At 37.5% G+C, this 15,986-nt stretch overlaps 1 protein-coding gene across 2 annotated transcripts in view; it reads left to right on the top strand.

The window, feature by feature from the left end:
• Window positions 1-15,986, top strand: part of SCAMP1 (secretory carrier membrane protein 1) — a 128,109-nt gene that overhangs the window by 18,981 nt on the left and 93,142 nt on the right. For both annotated transcript variants that reach the window (XM_061158105.1, XM_061158104.1), the window contains exon 2: window positions 8,510-8,587. Coding sequence is in view for 1 of the 2 variants with exons in the window: in XM_061158104.1 (XP_061014087.1) it covers window positions 8,510-8,587 (78 nt within the window). In the remaining variant the exon portion in view is untranslated. The remainder of the gene's footprint in view (window positions 1-8,509; window positions 8,588-15,986) is intronic.

The raw sequence follows: 15,986 nt of genomic DNA, 5'->3' as shown, positions 1-15,986 counted from the left end.
TCCTCACCCTTTGGCACGCCGCTGGCTGTCGGGGCACATGACGCGATCACTGGGTGGAGGGCCCCGGTCGCCGCTTTCCTCGGAAGGGGGCTGTGGATGTTTTTTGGCCTGTTCATTACATAGGATGCTCTATACTTTCTTGATACCTCAGTTAATAAAAAATGGACAGCTTTTTTGTTTGACTCTTTTCTTGTTGGTAATAATGATAACAGCCTAAAAGCTGTCATTCAAGTGTTGTCCACGTGCAGGAACTGTATCTGTTCATGAACTATGTGATACATCTTACGGATGAAAAAACGGAGTCACATTGAAATATGAAGTGCCTTGTTCAGTGTTTACATCTTTTCACTAGTAGGGTGGGGTAGGGTAGGGTTAAATACAGGCAGTTAGCTTTCCAAACAATGAAGACTTAAAGTCTATAGCATAACATTTCAGAGCTTCAACTGACCAGGGTGATCATATATCATATTTGTCCTATTTTACATATGAGACAAGAGTTTAGGTGACTTGCTTAAGGTTGCAGAGGCTAGTCATTTCCAGTGAGCTGAGTTTCCAATTCCTAGATGAGTCCTCTTTCTGCTTTTGAACAAGTACCGAAGATACAGAGACTTTTGAGTGTTAATCAGGAAACCCAAACCTATTAAGTGTTAGCAGATATACTAAGTAAATACATAATGTATGTTCTACAGAATCATCCATGGAGTCTTTTGCGTTTTTAGACTATTATTTAGCTTGAGGATGACATATATACTGAGAAGACACTGAGGTTAATTATTTACAAGAAATGTTTATTGAAGAAATTATTGCCATTATTTTTGGTCACACCATGTGGCATGTGGGATCTTACTTCCACAACCAGGGATTGAAGCTGTACCCCCTGTGGTGAAAGTGTGGAGTCTTACCACCAGGGAGGTCCAAAGAAACTGTTACTGAATTGATGTCCCTATGTCTAGCTGAAGGTGAAAGTACTTGCTTGTCAGGTTTTAATCTTCCTGTGAGGTTATATGTGGCAGTGATTGAGAAGGTCCAACATGAAGCATGATGGAGGAAATCAGTTGAAATTCAGTGAAGGTACACTACCCCGTCAGTTCAGTCACTCAGTTGTGTCCGACTCTTTGTGACCCCATGGACTGCAGCACGCCAGGCTTCCCTGTCCATCACCAACTAACAGAGCCTACTCAAACTCATGTCTATCACGTCGGTGATGCCATCGAACCATCTCATCCTCTGCCATCCCCTTCTTCCGCCTTCAGTCTTTCCCAGCATCAGGGTCTTTTCAAATGAGTCAGTTCTTTGCATCAGGTGGCCAATGTATTAGAGCTTCAGCTTCAGCATCAGTCCTTCCAATGAATATTCAGGACTGATTTCCTTTAGGATGGACTGGTTGGATCTCCTTGCAGTCCAAGGGACTCTCAAGAGTCTTCACCACCACCACAGTTCAAAAGCATCAATTCTTTGGTGCTCAGCTTTCTTTATAATCCAACTCTCACATCCATACATGACTACTGGAAAAACCATAGCCTTGACTAGACAGACCTTTGTTGGCAAAGTAATGTCTCTACTTCCTAATATGCTGTCTAGGTTGGTCATAGCTTTTCTTCCAAGGAGCAAGTGTCTTTTAATTTCATGGCTGCAATCACCATCTGCAGTGATTTTGGAGCCCCCAGAAATAAAGTCTGTCACTGCTTCCATTGTTTCCCCATCTATTTCCCATGAAGTGATGGGATTGGATGCCATGATCTTAGTTTCCTGAATGTTGAATTTTAAGCCAACTTTTTACTCTCCTCTTTCACTTTCATCAAGAGGCTCTTTAGCACGACCCCAGAGGGTTTGGTAAATAAACTTGGATTAAAGATATAAAGAAGTGTAATGTAAAATATTTATTTATTCTCTTCTTAAAAAAATTTATTTTTGTAATGCATCTTGGTTTTTAATGAAACATGACCATGACGTTAAGTTGCTTACTAAAGGGTTAGCAGAATAGCCCTGATTTGACTAAATGGTGTAACTTTATTGATAATCAGAGCCAAAAAGGATATTTAACATCTAAAGAATGTCTTGCTTCTTGAAAGTTAGTAAAATACAGAAATCTAGTATATCCCTCTAAGTAAGTAAAATGAGACTAGCTCAGAGTGTTTTCCTTGGTACAAGTGCAAATTCTCAGCCACCGTTCCAGACCTGACGGTACGCTGGAATGGGGCTCAGCGGTTTGGATTTTAATAAGCCTTCCAAATAATTCCAGTGCTTGCTGAGTGTGAGAACCACTGTTATAGAAGCAACCAGCTTACCAGTTGAAACAGTTTAATTTTGATTGTGTTGAAGAGGAAGCAAGATATTTTCCTTTTTAAGTTTTGGAATTGATAAACAACCACTCAACCAATATCTTCTCTTGATAAAGTTATGGTCGTGATAAACTATTTTTAGTATATCTGATGGAAAGAGTATATATAGGCATTGGGAAGTCCTGACTTCATGTTTTATTTCAGACGTATGCTAATTAACCTTGAGGAAGTTTCTTTTTTAAGACCATAGCTTTTTTTTTTCCTGAAAAACAGAACAATATGGTCCATCAGGGAGGATCACAGCAAGGATTGGAAATAATGTAAATAAGTGCTCAATACTTAATAGGCATTGAAAGATAATTCATTATTAATTAAATCAACTTTGCTGATTTTCTCTCAGTTTAGAGACTGTAGCTTCCTCAGCACTGTTTACATTTATTAAAAACTAATTTGAAATGTTAATTATGTTATAAGTCAGAGATATCAGTTCTTTATCTTCCTAAATCACTCTTGGTATATCCTATAGTCTAGTGCTCGGTCACCTAATACTACGTTGAGGTAGATTCTAGATCAACTAGAATTTGAGACAGTGATTTTGGCAAGCTGCCAATTAACTTTCATCCTGGATTAACCTCAAATCTGGAAGGAAAAAAGGTCATTTTAATTATTGTAGTCAAAGGTAGAAAATTGAAGAATGATTTCATTCTGGGCCTCTTTAAAATAAAGTTACACTTTATGTGGGATTAAAAAATTTTAATGTGAACTTGAATTTTAGGACACTTGATAATTGGTTATACGTATTTGTTGAATGAAAGCTAGAACTCATTTTACTTAAGTAGCATTGAGAAAATGACATTGATGGCATGAATGTTGGCTAAGCAGGATTCATCTTTCTGGGACTATTTTGCCTCCCCTCTATTTCTTTTCTTTTTTTAAAAAATTTATTCCATTTCTTATTCCACATTTTCATTTTTCTTTACCATTATGGGCTTCCCTGGTGGCTCAGTGGTGAAGAATCCACCTGCCAAAGCAGGAGTTGCAGGTTCGATCCCTGGGTTGGGAAGAATCCCTGCAGAGGGAAATGACAACCCGATTCAGTATTCTTTGGGGTTTCCCTGGTGCTCAGACAGGTAAAGAATCTGCCTGCAATGCAGGAGACCAAGGTTCAATCCCTGGGTCAGGAAGATCCCCTGGGGAAGGGGATGGCAACCCACTCCAATGTTCTTGCCTGAGGAATTCCATGGACAGAGGAGTCTGGTGGGCTGTAGTCCATGGGGTTGCAAAGAGCCAGACATGACTGAGTGACTAACCCTTTCACTTTCAGTATATTTGCTTAATATTTGCATGTCTTCTTTTCCAAATTGTCTTCTATTATTTTTAAAAATTTAAATACAGATAATTATTTTTTAGCCTATTAATAATGTTGTGATAGTTTCAGGTGGACAGCAAAGGGATTCAGCCATACAAATACACATATCCATTCTCCATTTCCCCCCAAACTCCCCTCCCATCCAGGGTGCCACATAGCATTGAGCAGAGTTCCTTGTGCTATACAGTAGGTCTTTGTTGGTTATCTATATTTAATATAGCACTGTGTACATTCCCATCCTAAACTCTCTGTCCATTGTTCCCATCTCCCCCCTACGCCGGCAACCATAAGTTGGTTTTCTAAGTCTGTGAGTCTCTTTCTGTTTTGTAAACAAACTCATTTGTATCATGTTTTTTTAGATTCTCATATAAGAGATATCATGCAATGTTTCTCCTTTTCTGTTTGGTTTTCATCGCCCAGTATGACAGTCTCTACGTCCATCCATGTTGCTGCAAATGTCATTATTTCATAGTTTTATTTGGCTGAGTAATATTGCATCGTATATATGCACCACTTCTTTATCCATTCTTCTGTTGATAGACATTTGTGTTGCTTCCATATCTTGACTGTTGTAAACAGTGCTGTGATGAACATTGGGGTGCGTGTATGCTTTTGGAAACCATATTTTTCTCTGAATATATGCCCAGGAGTGGAATTACAGTGTCATATGGTTGCTCTATTTTTAGTCTTTTAAGGACCCTCCAGATTGTTCTACGTAGTGGCTGTCCCAATTTACATTCCCACCAAGAGTGTGGGAGGGTTCCCTTCTCTCCACACCCTCTCTAGCATTTGTTGCTTTTGGATTTTTTGTTGACAGCCATTTTGACTGGTGTGACGTGATATCTCATTGTAGTTTTGATTTGAATTTCTTTAACAATTAGCAATGTTGAACATTTTTCGTGTGCCTCCTGGCCATCCATATGCCTTCTTTGGAGAAATGTCTGTTTAGGTCTTCTGCCCATTTTTTAATTTGGATTGTTGATTTTAATGATGAAGAGCTTCATGAATTGTTAGTGAATTTTGTGACCTTGTCAGTCACATCATTTGCAAATATTTTCTCCCAGTCTGTGGGTTTTCTTTTTGTTTATTGTTTCCTTTGCTTTGCAAAAGCTTTTGGGTTTAAGTAGGTCCCATTTATATATTTTTGTTTTTATGTCCATTATTCTGGGAGATGGATTGCAAAAGATATTGCTGTGATTTATATCAGAAAGTGTTTTTCTCTAGGAGTTTTATAGTGTCTGGTCTCATATTTAGATCTTCAATCCATTTTGAGCTTATTTTTGTGTATAATGTTAAAGAAGGATCTAATTTCATTGTTTAAGATGTAAACTGTCCAGTTTTCCCAGCACCATTTGTTGAAGAGACTGTCTTTCCAGCATTGTCTAGTCTTGCCTCCTTTGTCATAAGTTGGTTGACTGTAGGTGCATGGTTTTATTTCTGGACTTTCTATTTTACTCCATTGATTTGTATTTTTATTTTTGTGAGTTTCGTACTGTTTTGATGACTATAGCTTTGTAATATAGTCTGAAGCCAGGGAGCCTGATTACTCCAGCTCTGTTTTTCTTTCTCAAGATTGCTTTGGCTATTTGGGGTCTTTGCATCTCCGTACAAATTTTAAGATTTTTTATTCTAGTTCTGTGAAAAATGCCATTGGTAATTTGATAGGAATTGCATTGAATCTGTAGATTGCCTTGGGTAGTATTGTCCTTTTGGCAGTTTTGATTCTTCCAGTCCAAGAACATCTTTCCATCTACTTGTGTCGTCTTCAGCTTCTTTCATCTGTCTTATAATTTTCAGAGTACAGGTCTTTTGTCTCTTTAGGTAGGCTTATTCCTAGATATTTTATTGTTTTTGATGTGATGGTAAATGGAATTGTTTCTTGAATTTTTCTTTCTGATCTTTCATTGTTAGTGTATAGAAATGCAGCAGATTTATTTGTGTTAATTTTGTAACCTGCAGTGTTACCAAATTGATTGATGAGCTCTAGTAGTTTTATGGTAGCATCTTATTGGATCTTCTATGTATAGTGTCATATCATTTGCAAACAGTGAGAATTTGACTTCTTTTCCAATTTGGATTCACTGTATTTCTTTTTCTTCTCTGATTACTGTAGCTAGGACTTCCAAAACTATGTTGAATAAAAGTGGCAAGAGAGAACATCTATGTCTTGTTCCTGATCTTAGAGGAACTGCTTTCAGCTTCTCACCATTAAGAATGATGTTAGCTATAGATTGGATATATATGGCCTTTATTATGTTGAGTTATGTTCCCTCTATGCCCACTTTCTGAAGAGTTTTTTTTTTATTTGTCATAATTGGGTGCTGAATTTTGTCAAAAGCTTTTTCTGTGTCTATTGAAATAAGTATGTTTCTTATTCATTTTATGGTTCATGTTCCTCAATTTGTTACTGTGGTTGTATCACATGGATTTGCAGATATTGAGAAATCCTTGCTTCCCTGGGATAAACTCCACTTGATCGTGGTGTATGTTTCTTTTAATGTATTGTTGGATTCAGATTGCTAGTATTGAGAATTTTTGCATCTATGTTCATCAGTGATATTGGCCAGTAATTTTCTTTTCTTTTGTGATATCTTTGTCTGTTTCTGGTATCAGAGTGATGATGGTGGCCTCATAGAATGAGTTGGAGAGTATTCCTTTCTCTGCAATTTTTTGGTCTAATATTTTAAAATTATTTCTTGTTCAGGATGTAGTTATTTTATTTATATTTTGGCTGCACTGGATCTTTGTTGCTGTGTGTGGGCTTTCTCTAGTTGTGGAGATCTTATGAGTGAGATTAAACATTTTTTTACTTTTTGAGTTAACTTCATTTGTAAATTTTTCTTAGGAAGTATTTCTTGGTTATTACTGCTGCTACAATCCCAGATACTTATTGTAGATTTTTTCCCCTAGAGCTGGTGATAATCACTCAAGAAAACAGTGTTACTTTGCTTGTATGATTAAATTTAAAAAGACCTATTTACTGATTTCTTGTATTCAAAGATGTCACAATCTAATTTGGGGGAAAAAGACTTGCATGAAGCTCATCATGGTTCAGTGAAATAAATGCTAATGGAGGTAAATACCAAGTTCTCTGGGAACATTGAGATTGGGATGGAGTGACTGGGTTATCAGGCAGGAATCAGGAAGATTACTGGTTAGCATATGAAGTAGTCTTCGGGCTGAGTCTTCAAGGAAGAGGAGGAGATTGCCAGGCTGACTCTGCCTGGAAGAGTATTACTGCCTGAGGAAGCAATGCCGAGGAGGCACATGGTATCTGAGGACTCAGGTCTCCTGGTTTTGTGGTGGATGGTGGTGGGCTGGGCGTCATGTCTGCAGCTGGACCATCCAGATTCGCTAGGTCTCCACGTTTTGACCCTGGACCCACTTCTAAATTTTATGCACAATGATGTCAACTTGATAAAAAATTTTATCAAAATATTCATGTTTCTTTTTTTTCTTAATTTTCCCCCCAAAGCATGCATCCACTCTTGATAATCTTTCTAGTCATTTTTTAATAAACTTGGGAGGGAAACCCTGAGAAGTAGAGTGATTTCATTCCCTCCTTCCCATTTTATTGTGGAGCAAACTTAAAGCCTTTATTTTTCGTCTGTGCTGTACTTTTAATTTATCTTTACCACTTGCTTATTGCCAGTTGTGAGGCTTTTTATGTAGTAGCTTGTTCTGTTTGGCTAAGGGAGAAGGATTGGTGAGGTGAGGATGGTTATAGAGTTGAGAAAGCTGGAAGGTAGGCAGGGGCTAGTTCAGATAGTCAGAAGCTTTGTGTCTCGTTTTGAGGAAGCTGTATTTTATAGTTGAGAGTTTCTAAAAATCTGAAATGGATAAAGGGGCAGAGGGGAGGGATTGGAGGAGGGGAATGAGAAGATCAGCTTTATATTTTTGGCTTTGTTAAGAAAGACGGATTAGAGAAGGGACAGTGTAGACAAGGGAGCAGTGGTCCCCAGCAGCAGCATCACCTGGGAATTTGTTAGAACTGCAGATTCTCAGGTCCCACCCCAGACCTGTTGAATCAGAACCTCTGGGAGTAGGGTGCAGCAGTGTGTGTTTTATTTGATTCTGATGAATGTGAAAGTGTGTGACGTGATGTAAAAGCTGATGAGGCTGTACATTATGGTTTGCATATCCCTTTCATATTAGTTATGTAGTTGATTTTGTTGAGATGTTCATTATATTAGTATCTTACATTTTACAATTAAGAGAAATAGAATAACTAGGATTTTGTGATTCAGTTATTTATATGAAAGCCTAATATTAAGATTTGAAAAGCTGGGATAATGTGGTGATAATACTTGGAAAAGGGAGACAGTCTAGGATCATGTGGAACAGTATAAACTACAGTCATAGAGAAACACTTTGTAGAATAAAACAAGTAAGAGAGGCTTGATCTTGAATACTCTAGATGTTGCCTGTGTGTGACACTGATTTGTACGGTGGTACTTAAATATGCAGTAGGGAAAACTGAAGATATTATTTTCAAGAAAAGGGGGACATGAACTCTTCGTGGAGCCCAAAGGAAAGGATGGATTGACTCAAGATTTGCTAAGATGCAGTTAGTTCCACACAACTGTTAAGAGGTGGTCTATTTTCATTTTTTAAATAATAGCTAGCCGCTGATTTGCATCTAACCTAGTTTTCATTTCTTTTTCTTTGAGGGTGTGAGGGCTGTGGGTTTAAATTTCAACTTTGTGGAAATGGGACTGAGTAAATCTGATAATCTTCTTTATTTTCCTCTGTTAACTTAGCTGGGTGACCAAATGTACAGATAAAGCAAATGCTTTGTAAATATAAATATATCTTAAAGGATAAGTAACCTTTTTTTCTCCTTTGAATTTTATTCCAGGATCCATCAGTTACACAAGTGACAAGAAATGTCCCACCAGGACTTGATGAATACAATCCATTCTCAGATTCTAGAACAGTAAGATTATTCTTAATTGGACTACTTTTAAATATTAAGATGGAAATTAAATAACATATCTCAGTTATGTTTTCTTTTAAGTTGATTATTAAAATTATATAAAACAAGCTGTTAGTGTTTTATTTAGAATTTAGCAAGTTCTTTTTTAAAAAAAGAAGGACTATTCCAAGTAATTGAAAATACCGTAATGGTTCTACAAATTGCTAATATCCCCTCTAATATGTTAATATTACTACAGTTTTTTAAATGGGGGATTTTTTGCTATACATGTTGTTTTCATGGTGATACAGGGTGATGTTTTCTTACAAAGAGATGTTTGTACAGAACTGTACCATTAATATTTGTATGATTGTCATCTGAATTAGGTGATTCTCAATAAGACTAGCCTTCTCCTCTGGTAGACTAGAATCTCTGGAACTTTAACTGGCCTCGAAACATAATCTCAAAATGTAGTCTTGGTTTATAAAATGAAGGAGTATGGAAAAAACCCTTTGGACAGGGTTCTCTACCTTGAATGCATGTTAGAATCAGCTGGGCAACTTCATTACAGTGTCTGAAAGAAAGAAAGAAAGAAAGTGCTCAGTTGTATCTGACTCTTTGCAACTCCGTGGACTGTAGCCCACCAGGCTGCTCAGTTCATGGAATTTTCTGGGCAAGAGTACTGGAGTGGATTGCCATTTCCTTCTCCATATTGCAGTGTCTGTTAGGGCCCTAATCCCTCATAAGGCAGTGTTTTGTTTTTCTTTTCATCCTTTAGATAATTTTATTGTGAGCCAGTTTTGAGGACTACTGAAGATAGGTTGAGAATTCTCTCTCAAAAATTCTCTGGCGAATAATTTTGTCTCCTGTATTTAAGCCTTTAGCTTAAATATCATACTTATGAGGCCCTTAATTTGTTTTTTTTTTTCTTTTTTTTTTTTTAGGCCCTTAGTTTTAAACGTTGTTAGCTCCTGAAATTTTAGTCACCCTGTTAAAAATATTTAAGTTCTTCAGTTCCGTGCTTGCATTTACTTGTCAGCATAAGGATCCTTACTTGATCATCTCTTCCTGAAAATCATATTTTTCATAATCTAGAAAATAATTCTGGAAGATCATATAGGGTTTTGCTTGGAAATATCTTCATGGTGTATTAACTTTTTAGTTTGAAGAAGAACTTTGTGCAAGATAAAAGCCCTAAAATAAGGGTGAACTTTTAAATTCCACTTTATTTCAAAGTCCTCATTTATTTTAACAGCCTCTGTTTTTGTGTAGCAACTGCAACCCAGGCTGAGATCACTAAGTTTTCACTGAGCATGTCAGTTTCACATTGAACCCTGTGAAATGACCAATAAGTTGACCAGTGTTGACATGTAAAGATAGCAGTGTCGTATGGCACAACCTTATAGAAAACTGTTTAAAAGTACGCGATTGTAACTTGGTAGGAGTTGAAAGGAAGAAAAAGAGCCTGGTGTATTTTATTCCACTATATGTAATTCTTCTAACATGATTTCTGGAGGGTAGAGATTTGAATGACTGTTAAAATTTCCTGGTGATGAGTAGAGAGAGATTTTTATATAATTTTTGGGAAGATTTTACTAGCAAAAAATATGTTTAACCTTTTTACAGTCGCAGTTTTAGATTATTCTTTGTGGTAATGTTAATAGTAGTGTTCTTCAGCAAGTTGTCTACTTTGTACCATGTGCTTTTACAAACTATATTATCGAATTCTTATGACAACATTGAACATGGATATTTTCTGTTTCCTTTCACTGATAAAGAAAAGAAACTGAAACACAAGTCATCTAGCTAGTAAGTGGCAGAACTGGTTTACATAACTCATCATTTTTTTTTGTAAAGCTTTTGCTTTTTCCATTTTGCTAGTGCTGTCTTTAGAGACAGATGCCTAAGAAATAGCAGGTACAGTCTTGGTCATGGAAATTTTCTCACCTAATTGGGATTTAAAAAAATTACACAAAGAAGATACATCCAGGGAAAAAAATGTAAATTATAGTTTTAAATGTTTGAGACTTTACAGTCAAGGAAAGATTTTCTGAAAGAATAGCTAGGCAGTAATGAACAGCTAGCTTACAATGAAACTTCTCTTAGATTTGGTGAGCAAATGACAGTGTCAGAACCAGGAAAATCACTGATGTAAGAGCATTGATGCACTTTGCATTGAACTTTTTACATTGTGGAAAACACGGGTGAAGTAATTTAAAATTTCAGAATTCTTTTGTTTCATAATGTATGATTTTAGAAATTTGTTTCCCTTCCTTTTCTGCAGCTGTGACTATTTTCTAAGACAGAGCAGGTGTACTTGGATAATTGATTTCAGTGATATCTTAGAACTCCAAATACTATTTTAGTGGATTGTTGTTATCCATATTTGTCATAGAAAAATATTTTGAAAGTGAAGCAATCTTCTAGATTGTTGCATAAGGGTGTGGTGAACTACTTGAGGTCAAGTAGGAAGATCCTTTAGCAGAATAGTATATAGCTTTGTTGAGACTTTAGAAAGTTACTGTCTGTCCTATTCTTCTTTTTAGGTTTCCTTTTATATTTAGTTTTCTGTTTGAATGGAAACTGTAAGGAAAGTAACAAATATTTAAATAATTTTAATAATTTGTATATTAATTCATGCTACACTATAAATTCAGAGAAAGGAGTCCTCATAAAAGACCATATAGTTTTTAGTCTGAGGGTTGGCAGTATACTGTAAATGTGGTAGTCTGAATTGAGATGTACTATGAAGTGGAGGGTAGTCTTTGGTTATGAAATAATTTTTTTTGTTTGAACTCAAAATGCAGTTTACTTCTTGTATTATGTTGAGCATAATGGGTAGGTTCCCTGGCTTACCCTCTAAAACTTAGTATATGAGTTACTGGAAGAATTAGCTCATCCTTGAGAATTGTTACATATTTAGGGGGAATGTTTTCCTTTTAAATTAGGCAACAGTTTAAAATGCCTGTTGCAACTTGATTCTCAACTTGCTTCAGCCACCGGTGATGGCATTCATGGCTTCAGACAGGATTTTTTCTGGCAAGTGTTGAAGCGTAGGGGTATGGAGACAGCTCTGTCTGTGTGTATGGAGGAAGTGTGGTACTGTTGATAAAATCCTTAGTGACGTTTCTCACGGCCTCGTTTATTGTCATACTGTTTTCCTTCAGTAATAGGCTGTTTGGTTTCTTTCCTGTTCTGCTAGTTGTTGGTATTTATGATTTCTGTCATATAAAGCAGCAAGATCTGCAGAAGAACCAAGAGAAGAAAATTCCAAGTACTGGCATGCTCAGGTGGTCATTTCTGACCATAAAGGACATAGATAATTGATTTATGTAAGTAGGAACTGCCTCTGACTAAGTTAATTCAGGACATGGAGTAGACTGAGAATCATAAGACCTGGATTCTAATCTAGTCCCTGCCTTTAATTAGTTGCTACCTTTAGGAAGTCATCTAACCTCTTCAGGCATTTTTAAAATTTATTTTTAATTGAATGATAATTGCTTTACAGTGTTGTGTTCGTTTCTGCCATACATCTACATGACTCGGCCATAGATATCCACGTGTCCCCTCCCTCCTGTGCCTCGAACCTCCCTCCTGCCTCCCACCAGATACCACCGCTCTCGCTTGTCACAGAGCAACAGGCTGAACTCCCTGCTGTATACACAACTTCCCTTTAGCTATCTGTGCTTTTTTTTCCTAATGTGTAACAGTGGAACTAGAGAGGAAGATTTGTGTTAAATAATTTCTAATGTCAACTTTTTTTCTGATAATGGATTAAGATTTTAGCTCCAGGAACTGACTGGATAGTACATAGTAGTTTACCTATTTTTAATACTGCAAAAGCAATTTCTGTACTGTAATAACTTCTAATTTTCTTTTGGCATACATTTCTATAACATTTTTTTTCTTTCTTCTTTGCTTCTTGTCTTTCTTGGAGCTCATAATCTGTCCCTTCTGGAACCTTCTTTGTTTCTAGTCTCATTTAATGATAACTATTGCCTTCTAGTGTCATTGGCTGGAAGCACCTGAGTCTTCTTTGTCTCAAAGAGCTTCTTATCCTACATCTAATCAGTAGCCATATCCTGTCATTTATACCTCCGGGAGAGATTATGTGTCTGTCCTTTTCATTGCTACTAAACTGCCCTAATTCAGGTACTCATGTGAGATAATACAGTGGCCTGTCTACTTACCTGTCTCTAGTTTCTCTTCTTCAAATCTTTTTTTTTTTTTTTTTTGGCTGTGACTAGAATTATTTAAGGCCGAGTTCAGATTAGGTCTTCACTCCTTAGAAATGTGTACATTGATTATGTATTGCCTACATAGTAGTATGCCATGTCGGGGCCTCCATTATGTGACTTCAGACTATCTTTTTTTGGGCTTCCCTGGTAGCTCAGTCAGTGAAGACTCTACCTGTCATGTGGGAGACCCAGGTTTGATCCCTGGGTTGGGAAGATCCCCTGGAGAATGGAACGGCTACCCACTCCCGTATTCTTCCCTGGAGGATTACATGGACAGAGGAGCCTGGCAGGCTGCAGTTCATGGGGTTAATAATAATGAATGCCAAGTACATTTTTTGCTTCCCTGGTAGCTCAGCTGGTAAAGAATCTGCTTATAATGCAGGAGACCCTGGTTCAATTCCTAGGTTGGGAAGATTCCCTGGAGAAGGGGATAGGCTACCAACTCCAGTATTCTTGGGCTTCCCTGGTGGCTCAGATGGTAAAGAATCTGCCTGCAATGTGGGAGATCTGGGTTCGATCCCTGGGTTGTGAAGAAGAGGAGGGCATGGCAACCCACTCCACTATTCTTGCCTGGAGAATTCCCATGGACAGAGGAGCCTGGTGATCTGCAGTCCATGGGATCTCAAAGAGTTGGAAACCACTGGAGCGACTAAGCACAGTATCTTTAAAAAAAATTTTTTTTATTACTTTATTTTTTAGAGCAGTTTTAGGTTTATAGAAAAATTGAGCAGAAAGTAGAAAGTCTCATCAGACTTCTCCCCTTGACTCTCTTTCTAATCTTATCTTGTAATGTGTTGTTTGCTCCAGCTAAAGTCATCTACTTTCTAACTCACAACCCCATTGAGACTACCTCCCCTAGACCTAATACTGGTCATTGAATGGAGTAAAGAGATACTGTGTGGTCCTAAGCCTGGCTCCCCTAGACAATCCTCACCTCCTTTAATGGGTCAAGATGAATCTCTCATAGTAGATATATTCATTTTCTACTGCTGTGTAACAAATTACTACAGACTTAGCAGCTTGAAAAAGCACGTTTATTATTTTATCATTTCTATAGGTCAGGAGTTTGGACACAGCTTAACTGGATCATTTGTTCAGGGTTTCACAAGGTTGTGATCAAGGTGTTGTCTGGGCTGCATTCTCATCCAAAGGCATGACGGGAAAGATCATTTCCAAGCTCATTCAGGTTGTTGGCAGAATTAATACCCTTGTGGTTATATGACTAGGGGCCCCGGCTTTTGGCTGGCTGTCAGCTGGAGACCACCCTCAGGTCATTGGTGCTGTCCACAGTTCCTAGAAGCTGCATGATTTCTTGCCACAGGGGCTTCCCCATCACGGCCACTCATTTCAGAGAGTCTGCAGAGTTTCTCACACTGTTGTACTAAGATAGAGTACCTCTACTATATAGTGTAATCAAGGGAATGATGTCCTGTCATTGTTACCATATTCTGTTGACTAGAAGCATATCACAGGTCATGCATACACTCAAGGAGAGGGTGTTATATTAAGACATGAACACGAGGGGAGAATCATTGAGGTTCATCTTAGGTTTTATATGCCACACTGGGGCTAAGATGGCACATTAGGGTTAAGACTGTATTACTTCATATCTCTTCATGCCCATTTAGAAGGAGCCTCCACAACACTTATCCCTCCCTGCCACTTGACTACTGTTTATCAGGACCAATCTCACTATGTCCTTGATTCCCATTTATGTCATTCTCTATAGGAGGCCCAAGACTCTTTCTTATTTCTTGGATTGTAATCCTCATGATGCTTTGCACATTACTGATTCTGAACCCTTATGTTTCCTTAATTCTTGAAACTTTCCTTGTGCTCTCTGGAAGTCAGAGTCCAACTTCACCCAAATCCCCTATATCTTTATGTTTTTCTCTGAATGTTTTATCCTTTGCCCTAGTCTTTCTATGAGGACACTGCTTCTGCTGTAACCTTCTCAAAAACTAGCTACTTTTTCTCTCACTATTCTCAGACAACTGGCATAAAATTTGGGTATATGTTGTCTTGATTTCTAGTTGCTACTTCTAGACAGTCTTCCTCCTTTCTGTCAAAAACTTTCCATGTGATCATTTGAATCTCATGTCATCAGATTATAATTGGGTCCCAGGACTTGTTGTGGGTGTCATCTACTGATCCCTGAATTATCGCCTCTTATTTCTCTCTCTCTCTTTTTCTTCATTTTCTTAAGTTTCCTTCTTGGTTCACTATTATTTTTTCTAATGCTGTTTGTAATTTTGTAAATTTGTAAAATTTTGTAAATTTTGTAATTTTTAAAATTTTTTATTTTTAATTGATGGATAATTGCTTTATAATATTGTTTTGATTTCTGCCATACATCAACGTGAATTAGTCATAGGTATGCATATGTCCCCTCCCTTTGGGACCTGCCTCCTGCCTCCCACCCATCTTACCCCTCTGCCAGAGCACTGGCTTGAGCTCCCAAGTCATACACCAGATTGCCACTGGCTGTCTGTTTTACCTATGGTAGTGTATATGTTTCCATGCTACTCTCTCCATTTGTCCCACCCTCTCTTTCCCCAACTCTGTGTTTGAAAGTCTGTTTTCTGTGTCTCCATTGCTACCCTGCAGATAGGTGCATCCAGCTCATTAGAACTGACTCAGATGTGTTCCTTTTTTACGGCTCAGTAATATTCCGTTGTCTATATGTACCACAGCTTCTTTAATCCATTCATCTGTTGATGGGCCCTTAGGTTGCTTCCATGTCCTTGCTCTTGTAAATAGTGCTGCAGTGAACATTGGGATAATGTGGCTTTTTCAGTTACGGTTTTCTCAGGGTGTATGCCCAGTAGTGGGATTGTTGGGTTATATGGTAGTTTTATTTCTAGTTTATTAAGAATCTCCATACTGTCCTCCATAGTGGTTTACGTTTACTTACATTTTACATTCAATTTGCATTCCCACAAGCAGTGCAAGAGAGTTCTCTCTTCTCCACACCCTCTCCCAGCATTTATTGTTTGTAGATTTTTTGATAATGGCTATTCTGAGCAGTATGAGATGATATCTCATTGTAGTTTTGATTTGCATTTCTCTAATCCTGGGCAATTTTGAACATCTTTTCATGTGTTTATTAGCCATCTTTATGTCTTCTTTGAAGAAATGTATGCTTAGATCTTCTGTCCACTCATTAATTGAATTTTTTTTTT

The sequence above is a fragment of the Dama dama genome, chromosome 12 (genome assembly GCF_033118175.1).
Source record: "Dama dama isolate Ldn47 chromosome 12, ASM3311817v1, whole genome shotgun sequence".
In the NCBI taxonomy this organism is placed as follows: Eukaryota; Metazoa; Chordata; class Mammalia; order Artiodactyla; family Cervidae; genus Dama; species Dama dama.
Note: the sequence above shows the minus strand (reverse complement) of the source record. Positions and strands in the feature narration are given on the sequence as shown.